We start from the raw sequence: 10,000 nt of genomic DNA, 5'->3' as shown, positions 1-10,000 counted from the left end.
AGGCAAGGTGCACCTTGGATTGAAATCGACGAATTGTTGCCAGAGAGATTTTTTTAGAAAGATTCTCCATTGGAAAAAAAAAAATAGAAAGAAATAAAGGCGCATACGCGGGAAGGGGGCCCCACTACTTCCAGGGGTGGGGACTAGCCTCATTATTTCTTACTGGGCGAGAGGTGCACCTAACCCACCTACCCACTCATCAATCACGGTGTTCAGCTGACTTGCACCGATAGACCCCTATTGTATTGGAATTAGGCGCCCATCTTTTTACTGTTGTAAACTAATCTCTTCAATGTTCGATTCTACTCTATGTTAGAACATTTCTGTGAATGCTATTCTGATCTAAGTGGTCCTATTCTGTGTCCCGTGCTAGGAAGCATTACTCCTCTTTTCATTCCAAATTCAAGAATACGACTGATACGATTGATTGGTCTGTGTGCCTCTTTTATTACTTTTTTGTATTCTCCTGTTCCTCGGATACAATTCGATCCTTCTACGGCCAAATCTCAATTTGTGGAAAGCCTTCGATGGCTTCCTTATGAAAACATCAATTTTTTTTTGGGTATAGACGGTATCTCTTTATTCTTCGTGATATTGACCACATTTCTGATCCCTATTTGCATTTTGGTGGGTTGGTCTGGTATGAGAAGTTATGGGAAAGAGTATATTACAGCATCTCTAATTCGTGAATTTCTAATGATCGCCGTGTTCCGCATGCTGGATCTTCTACTATTCTATGTTTTTCCCGAAAGCGTGCCAATCCCTATGTTGTGCGGAGCTGAGCATCTTATATTCGCTGGGATAAAGCTTTTCCTCTGCAGGGGCCTTGTGCAGTAAACCCCCTACGGGCGGTCGTCCGTCGTCGTAAAGTAGTCCCCGCGAAGCTTTCGGGAGGAGGGGTAGTCTTGTGTGTAAGCATAGCATTTCTGGTCGAACCTGCCCAACCCAACTAAGAAGAACCGAACCTGACAGACACATCTTTTTCCTTTTGGGAGGGTACTCCGAGTAGTGGGTACCTCGTAGGACCTCGACCCGCCTACTCGGGTCTTGTATGGATATGCAGGAAGGGGTGCTCCTAGGTGTGTGTAGGGGTTGTGTTTGTTCGCGAGAATGGATTCCTCGTCAAGTCAGTTTGGGGGGTGTGGACACACTTGCGCGAATTCGGGTAACGGCTACAAGGGAGAAATCGAAAGGAAACTGTACCCGACCAGGGATGGACGTAAACTCGTAAGCTACCGAGGGTAGGGATAATCGTCCAGGTCTTATTGTGAAACAAAAAAGCCGCCCCGCCACAGCAGGCGGGTTGGTTCCTCTGTCGTCGCCGGGGAGCTCTTGGCGAGGAGACCTTAAGAAAAGTTTCTAAAACAAACGGGAGGGGAGGATCGACCCGTTCAGTATAATTCCGAAGAAAGACTGTTGGCTGCAGATGGAGACATTTCTTTGGCCCCCTTCAAAAGGAAATGCGGGCAGGGTTAAGCTCGGCAGAGGGTTCGAGAATAGGGTAGGGTTCTGTCCTTAAGATTAAGATAAGAAAATAGTTTCAAACCTTTATGCATGCACCTCCGTATAAGTGCTGCGTACAAGTTCCGGCCAGGATAATTGGGAAAGATCAAACCAATTTGAACCGCTCACATCACAATAGTAATAGCGTAAAGGCCGTAAGTCGGGGGACGGCCATAACATAAGGCTATTACTTTCACATCTCTCTCTATCTATAGATAGAGAGAGAGATCCGCTGCGTGAGCAACCCGACTGTGCGTTACAGGTGCTCTACAGGCCGCACTCCATCTTTCTTCCCAACGAGCCCATTTATCTTTTGACTTGGAAGACGGGCGTTGCGTTCGGTTCGAAAGGCATGGTTTTCAGTATGTCTCCAGATAGGGCCCCCACTAGTCCGGCTAGCTAGTGAGCGGTTCTTTCGGGCGAGAAGCAGGCCGGGCCCTACGGGCGGGCATCTCCCGCAACGCAAGCTGCATTGTTCGCCACCACCCGAAAAGCAAAAGATTCGAGAGTCCAGGCTGAAAATACATGCATAGATAGTGGTCTAATGACAAGGGCCGACGACGGAAGCTCGGGACGGAGCCGTATGATGCGGAAGTCTCACGTACGGTTCCCTGAGAAGGGAGTGGCTACCTACTGGAGCTTCGACCGACCACCACCGGTCAATTCCGCTTTGGGGCCACCCCTTACTCTACCATTATTATAGGGGTATGGGGTTCGAGACAAAGAAAGATCAAGGCAGCATATCAGTTTTTCCTTTATACTTTACTTGGATCTGTTTTTATGCTATTAGCTATTCTGTTGATTCTTCTCCAAACAGGAACCACCGATTTACAAATATCATTAACCACAGAATTTAGTGAGCGGCGCCAAATCTTTCTATGGATTGCTTCTTTCGCCTCTTTCGCCGTCAAAGTGCCTATGGTACCTGTTCATATTTGGTTACCCGAAGCTCATGTAGAGGCACCTACGGCAGGATCCGTCATCTTGGCAGGAATTCCTTTAAAATTAGGAACCTACGGGTTTTTAAGATTTTCAATACCCATGTTTCCCGAAGCGACACTTTGTTTTACTCCTTTCATTTATACTTTAAGCGCGATTGCTATAATATATACTTCCTTGACCACTTCAAGACAGATCGATCTTAAGAAGATCATTGCTTACTCCTCAGTAGCCCATATGAATCTGGTGACTATTGGTATGTTTAGTCGGGCGGCGGCCGTTAGGTCACCTATTTTGAGTTATGGACACACAAGGCCAAAACATGTGTGCCGGGCGTGCGACCCATCAACCTACTAGCAATGGGGGAGAAAACATAGCATGTCGCAACAAAAGCTTGATTCGAGGCGTCAGCAAAACACTGCCGTCTGTTCCAAAAAAAAAAAGCCCCTTAGCGCCCCGGGACGGGAGTGGGGGACGGCCCTACGCGCAGGCAACAGCAGCACCGGCTCCACGAAGTCAGAATCGAATCTTTCTGTTGGCTTTCCCAATTCATTCGTAAATAAGAATTTAAGGGCTAGAAGCGAGCGCTTCTAGCTGCTTCGCCTGCTTCTTATTATGGCGGCTATGTTGGCGTGGCGAAAATGAACGAAAAGCGATATGAACGTGCTATTTTCAAATCGATTGATAGATAGCCTGATCTGTTCTGATAGATCGAAAGAGTAGGAATAGAAAGAGAAGGAATCTATCAATAATAAGGGGGAAATCCCCTATTTCTATCTATTGATGAGACAACTATCTATTCTTGATCCATCAGAAAGAAATCGATATGTATCTGATGGAGTCTACATCGTACGTAGAGCGGGCAAGCGCTTTTTAGGCCAGCTCAGTTCTCTTATCCATCGGTCCAATGCACTGGGCTCATCTCATGGAGGGAAAAGCCAAAATGTAGTTGTGTTGTTGTTGTTCGCCGCTTCGATGCATTCCCTTCTCTCCCCGGCATCGTCCCACACAGAAAGAAAGAGCGCAGAGCCGCGGCCCGACCTGTGGGTCCGCTAACGTAAAGCGAGGAGTTGAGCCTGAACTGGCGAACCGAAGTCACTTTCGGAACCATACTTCCTACAGCTAACACGCGTCCAGTCCAGCGGGAACGCGCAGCGCAAACGAACGTGAGCTGCTATACCGAATCCCCCGCTGGCCATCGGGGACCGAGTGGTAAGGCCATGATCCGCAGGGGAACGGATCACTCATTCTTCCATTGGGGACAGGTGCACGAACGACAACTCCAAACGTCACACATCCGCCGCCTACTTACCGTTTAGGTGGCACCAGCGAGATCCAGCTAAGGAAAAAAAGTTTCGCGGCTGCTCCACTCCGCCGCGGTCTCATGAACTGAACTTCGTTGCCTTCCCGCGCGCAAGCAAGCGCGAGAGAAGCAAGCAAAGTATAAGCTTTGCCAGAAGCAAGACGAGGAAGCGAAGCTTAGCGAGCTTTATAAGGCCGACCACTACATAAGCCGCTGGCGGAAAAAGCTCTTGAGAGCTTCCCTTCATTCGCTTCGCGGGAGCCGCACAGCACATAGCTGGAAGTCAGAGGGCCCATACTACCTGCCTAACCCTTCGCTCCGAGGGACCGTAGATCGGAAAGCGCCTTCTAAACCACCCCATTCATCCAAAAGAGAGGGGAAGGGGCCTATGTATTTGCATGACCCCTGCAGATTTTACCCTATCTACACCCGGAGCCAATCCCCTATCGGTCCTGCCACCACGCCGCAGAACGAGAGCTCGTGTGGAACCTTTTATCTCTGGCGTAACAGCGGTGGAACGTAACAAAATATTACGGTCGCGTAACATAAGGGCCGGAGGTACGGTAAACTCGGCCAAAATATGACACCCGAAGGGCCCGGCACGCACAATCCTATCCTATCCGAGTTTACCCCTTGCATGCACTTCGGACAGCCGACCGTAGCATCATAAGGAGGACCTCCCTTTCGAGGTAAAAAAAAGGTACGATACATAGGAAGTTGGTCTTTCTCAACGTGGTGTATAGCACGAAAAACCTTTCGATACAAGATAGGGCCGTTCTCACATGAAAGAAGAGAAGAAAGGATTGATTCTATTTTTTCTCTTTCTCGAGGAGGAAAGAGAAATAGAGTCTTATGGGGGGAGGGGGAACATTCGGGCGCATTTATAAAAATCCTCCACTGCATCCAGAATCACAAGTGGAACACTAAGCAGGGGTGGGAAGGCAGCGAACTCCGCAACAAAAGCGAAGCGAGCCCCTTACTCACCTCTCTCTATAAAGCCGCCCTATTAGTAAAGCTTGAAAACCGTTGCGCGCTAGTAGCGCGCATCCGTTTTTCAGCTGGCTTCAAAGTGCTAGTTGTAGCGCGCTAGCGCCCCTATAGAGTAAGGCTCTTCTGTGGAGTCGCACTCCACGAGCCTTGTCTTCCCTCCAACGACTAGCTTCCCTTTCTTGTTCCGGCCCGACAACGAGGACGCTGCCCTTCCCCCGCCGTGGAAGGACTTCAGCCTGTGGTGTGGTTCAACCCATGGGCGGAGTCGCCCTCACCCCCCCCATTGTTCAGTGCTCCCTGCTGCTTCGCTGGGCTTTACCCGTCCCCGGCGTGGACGCGGGCTTCTATAATATAAGAAAATGAGAAGCTCTCAACACAAGAAAACGCGAACCGCGCGGAGCCCGCCCGAGTTCGTTTTCTGCCGCCACTGGCCGGCCGCGGGGAACTACTGCTCGGTCGGGGGGAAGGGAAAGGCTTGGGCCTACCTATCCCGATAGGACCTCATAAAAGAACGGGAGCTGTTGAGAGGTTCCATAGGCAGCACTTTTGTACGTGATCGTAGTATGTCACGTCGTCTCGTCCCCGCTGCATTGAAGAGTACCTATGCACTATGTTCCGGTTCACTGATAAGGAAGATAGAGTTGGGGTGGGGGTCTACGATGTGATACTCAAGTATGACCCGGGGAGATACATGCTAACTATGGGTAGGAAGCAGGAACCATTATGTAAATAACTTCGGGGGGGTTAAAGATCTCTTATACTACCATCGATCGACAGAGCGGAACGACCAGAAAAAGAAGTGAAGTTAGAAAGCCGTATGATAGGTGGTAACTATCTTGTACGGTTCGGGGGGTAATCGGCGTACTCCGATCAGTGGGGGGGATCTTTGGCTCTATCGAACATACAGGGAATTGGAGGTAGCATTCCACCGATGTTAAGTCATGGACTGGTTTCTTCAGCCCTTTTTCTATGTGTTGGTGTTCTATATGACCGACATAAGACTCGACTTGTTAGATATTACGGAGGTTTAGTGAGCACCATGCCGAATCTCTCTACCATTTTCTTTTCTTTTACTTTGGCCAATATGAGTTCACCTGGTACTAGCAGCTTTATCGGGGAATTTCTCATCTTAGTAGGAGCTTTCCAAAGAAATAGCTTAGTAGCCACATTAGCCGCGCTTGGGATGATTTTAGGCGCGGCGTATTCCCTTTGGCTATATAATCGTGTGGTTTCTGGAAATTTAAAACCCGATTTCCTCCATAAATTCTCCGATTCAAATGGCAGAGAAGTTTCTATATTTATACCTTTTCTTGTTGGAGGGGCGACCGTCCGTTGAACTACCAAAGAAAAAAGGGTAAACCAATGTGATCATGACGTTGTAGGTGCTTGCGATGGGACGGATGCGACTTCCCTTAGTTGGTTTGGGTGGCATAGCCCGTTGCAGAAGTCCCCCCCTTTTTTTTTTCTTTTTTTAGTCTTTAGGGAGCCAAAGCTTTACCTTACTAATAAAATAAGGCTCGCGCAGGGGCGTTCACTTTTTTTTGGCTGAGCCGTATCTTTCTGGGTGGGACTGAGAGAAAAAAAGGACGGAGGGCAACCATGCATGGTACTTCTCGACCGTGTCTCCGAGGGACAGTTGAACGAGCGACTCATGAATGCTGCCGGGTTGGACGAGCCAATTACTCGAACGCGTTCGGTCTGTTTTTTGAGCAAGAATCACAGCGTTACCTTACCTTCACCATGATACGGACTCCAAGTTCTTATGGCAGAGCACGAGGAGATTTATCATCAATATGATGATGGGAATGGAAACCAGAAGCACGACCGGGGCCTTCGTAGTCAAAAATAATAAAACCATCAATAACAGTAACGTAAGCATGAGACTTTTTGGTAGTACCGGTGAACCAGATGGCCGCGGCGATGGAATCTGGGACGGAGGACTCGTAGTATCTCTCTAGATCTGGCAAAAGCGAAAGACCCCCTAACGTAATTCGAATGGAGGCTGACCGCTGAGCCCGCTCTGGCCTCGCAGGGCGGGCCCTTGTGGTTGCGAGCTGGAGCTGCCATAGCTTATGGCTAGAGCAATGAGAGGGGCCCCAGCAGAGAGAACAGTAAGGATAACGAGCGCTCCGCCCGTCAAGCGGGCGGCAGGAGCAGCGGGCAAGTGCTTGTTAGGCCAACAGCCCAGTGAACCGGGCGGGGCACTCGACGAAAGGGGGGCACACTGAGCAAGTACGAGAAATTAGCCCCGCTCCGCTTTATTAAAAGCAAGGACCACTACGGGAGGTCAAACCAAGGACCTATGGAAGTCGGGGCTCGTCCCCGGTCAATATTGGATCAAACAATAGGGGGCCGTAGCACTGACCTCTTTTTTTATTGATTCAATACAATAGGATAGGGGAAAAGATCGTACAGTTCCCTACCGAGACAACAGAAACTCTCAACGGATCCTCCGCGCGCTGGGCATACCTCTTCCGTGCGCCTTTATCGTGACGGGAACAGAACAACAGGGAAAGACCCGGCCGATCTGCCCAGGGCTTTCGGGCTCCTCTCGATCTTATTCGTAGTTGGGAAGGGGGAAGGAGTCTAAATCAATGGACATTAATGAACCATCATTGATGGACGTTGCACATGACACGATCAATTCGACTCAAGGCCTGGCGCTAATAGAGGTTGCTTACTCTCCTAGTAGCGAAGGAAAAGGGCAGGGCTTTTTTCGTAGTAATAGTGGGCTGGGCGGGTCTCATGAGATCTATGCCGGCCGTCGGAATCAAATGAAGGTCGAAGGACCATTCGATTCATTAAGGGGCATAGATCTAGGCCTATTTGTTTGGTCAATCACCAAAGGCGGGGGGGAACCACTATGGGCGAGACCCCCCCGGCCTCGATTCTTTTACATAGTCTGGGGGCCGGTCGCAGCGGAGCAGCGGGGCATAGCGGCGCCCTCGCCTGGCGCCATTCCCGGACCTAGCAGCAGACGGGCGGGCCGGGCCTGAATTCAGACCAGACCAGACTCTTCTTTGTTTGAGCTGCTCCCACGCACGCAGACCGGAAGATCTCAGTTGTCCTGGACTGGACAAGTACGTAGAGATCTTCGTGGGACCGGGGAGGGAGTCTCAATCGATCTTTTCTAGGATTCCTTATCACGCCACGCACGGAGATCTTTCCATTGATAGATAAGAGAGAGGGCTCCCCCCTTGAACAGACTCTTAAAGGTTAGGTTACTACCTGCCTCTACAGAAGAGGTGTACTTCGTACCGCCCGGAGGTCATATAGATCGAAACCCGGAGCGATAAGAACGAAAGCCCTACCCACTGCTACAACTACTGGCGCTTCAAAAAAAAAGGCTTAGATTCTAAGGGCGCTACTGAAAGCCTTTTTTAGGTCGTGTAATAGGGAGGTGTAAGCGCCTCGAAAGCCTTTGGTACTTCGGTAGGGCGAGCAGCCCTTAAACCAAAAAAAGGTTTGGAACCCTTCCCCTATTTCTACATTTCATTCTCTATTCGGCCCGCCTCAAACAAAATGAGAAAAAAGGAGAGGCCTATTGATTCGAAGTCACTACGAAAGGGTCGGTCAATAGCATAGCTCTTTCTTTTTCTGGTCTCCTTTCGAAGGAAAGGCCTTCGCATTTCTAATCCGGTAGGGCCGGACGGCTTTGTTTGCCCCAGCTTAGCTTGGCGAATCGCATCCCCGCGCAACGACATTGTTTGTGCGACCCTTACCGTTCTCGCTCAGTGTTTGCAACGGCTGGGGAGGCAGTCGTAGAAGCGAAGCCTATCGCCACGCCGACCATCAAATACGAGATTGGGGCCCTTCTCAAAGATTTGATGGAATGGCCTAGCCCACCCAAGAGCGCTTATGTCATATGGGAACTCATGGCTGGAAACAATCCTTATGGTTTTGATATCCGGTAGGAATAATAAGATCAAAGTCCAGGTTGGTTGGTGAGCCTAGTGATAGGAGACTATCTAGCTTGGTTCGGAGAGCACTTGTTGGGTTAAAGATTTTTTTTGTTTCTAAATGTTACGGCCTAAATGCTGAACTATTGACCCTACTTGTTTGGATGGGTGTTCACCCCAAAGTGTTCCCGGACTGCATGCATACATCCGTAAGTAACTTAGTGCAACATGGCAAATTTCATTGAGAGGAATCAGCAAAGAAAAGAAAAACGGGTCAACATCTTAATGTTTATTTGAGAGATTGTCCTCGGGCTGAGGAGTGTCCACATGAGTTCGTTGAGGTGTCTACACAGGAATAAAAACCTCTTTTTTTTATATTCTGTCGACAGTTCGGATTGATCCACCTAAGTAGAACGAAAAGGAGGAATTGGAAATTCAAAGGGGGCCAGATCAGAAGCTTTGCTTCCGGTAGCTTGCTGACTCTCCTAGTTAGAAGAAGTCTCTTTGGCGAATTCTTTAGATCTGGATAGAGTCCCCTTTACTTTGATATTCTATTAGTAAAGCGCTAGCGCGCTACAACTAGCATAGCAGCCTGCGGAAAGGGCTAACGAGCTCCTACTAATAAGTTGGAGCAACAAGCAACGGATTGAGCGCATCTTTCCCCTTTCTATTAGTAAGGTTGTCAAAAGGCTTTCCGATTGTTTGATTGCAGGGCGTTTAGACTTGACTAATTTAATATTTAGGGCAAAGAGCATCCGCTTTTATAAAAAACTTTTAGTCATCTATCTCGCTACCTACTCTTTTTGCAAAAAGGCTTTGGGGATAGGATCACACTCGAGAAAGAGTCTACTTCAAAGGCTGCAGGGAGGACTAGGCTCTGCAGGTGGGCACCACTATTCATCATGTCAAGACGGTTTGTTTGTTTTCGAAAGTAATCAAAAAGATTCGACGAAAACCGGGCATACATTCGAGAGAGAGAAAGATTAGTTCGTGTCTGGGTCAAGGGGACGGATGACCCGAAACCTCTTACTCCGGTAAGAGCTGTCTAACCTCTGTTGTGTTGCTATAACCTAGTCTTACCCGCTCTTACCTCCCTGCCTGTTTTCGTTTCTTTCTTTTATGAGAATACCTGCCCCGCTGCCTTCGCTTTCGTTTGGGCCCGGGGAATCCCTTGCTTTTGGCTACGGTCTTTATTTACCTTTTTTGCACTTTTTTTTTTTTTTTCAAAACTATTAATTCACAAACACTACTGGAACGGCGCGGCACGACAGCAATACCACGACAGATATACTTACCGACAAGAGAGAGCGAGACTGACCCACCCAAGAGAGAGAACGCAAGAGTGACTTCCCCCTATCACTTAAAG

At 48.9% G+C, this 10,000-nt stretch overlaps 2 protein-coding genes across 2 annotated transcripts in view; both read left to right on the top strand.

Annotated features, from left to right (window-relative positions):
* Positions 1 to 255: 255 nt before the first annotated feature.
* The window catches only part of LOC128284182 (NADH dehydrogenase [ubiquinone] iron-sulfur protein 3), a 13,296-nt gene continuing 3,551 nt past the window's right edge, over positions 256 to 10,000 (top strand). The window contains exon 1 of the mRNA XM_053021945.1: positions 256 to 10,000. This exon is cut by the window's right edge and continues 3,551 nt beyond it. The gene's annotated coding sequence lies outside the window, so the exon portion shown is untranslated.
* The window catches only part of LOC128284183 (NADH-ubiquinone oxidoreductase chain 4), a 23,798-nt gene continuing 14,107 nt past the window's right edge, over positions 310 to 10,000 (top strand). Inside the window, exons 1-4 of the mRNA XM_053021946.1 lie at positions 310 to 765; positions 2,191 to 2,709; positions 5,631 to 6,052; positions 8,789 to 10,000. The exon at positions 8,789 to 10,000 is cut by the window's right edge and continues 14,107 nt beyond it. Coding sequence (XP_052877906.1) covers positions 310 to 765; positions 2,191 to 2,709; positions 5,631 to 6,052; positions 8,789 to 8,879 — 1,488 coding nt within the window. The 3' untranslated portion in view covers positions 8,880 to 10,000. The remainder of the gene's footprint in view (positions 766 to 2,190; positions 2,710 to 5,630; positions 6,053 to 8,788) is intronic.

This window comes from Gossypium arboreum, chromosome 11 (genome assembly GCF_025698485.1).
Source record: "Gossypium arboreum isolate Shixiya-1 chromosome 11, ASM2569848v2, whole genome shotgun sequence".
Classification (NCBI taxonomy): Eukaryota; Viridiplantae; Streptophyta; class Magnoliopsida; order Malvales; family Malvaceae; genus Gossypium; species Gossypium arboreum.
This window is presented reverse-complemented; position numbering and strand designations above follow the sequence as displayed.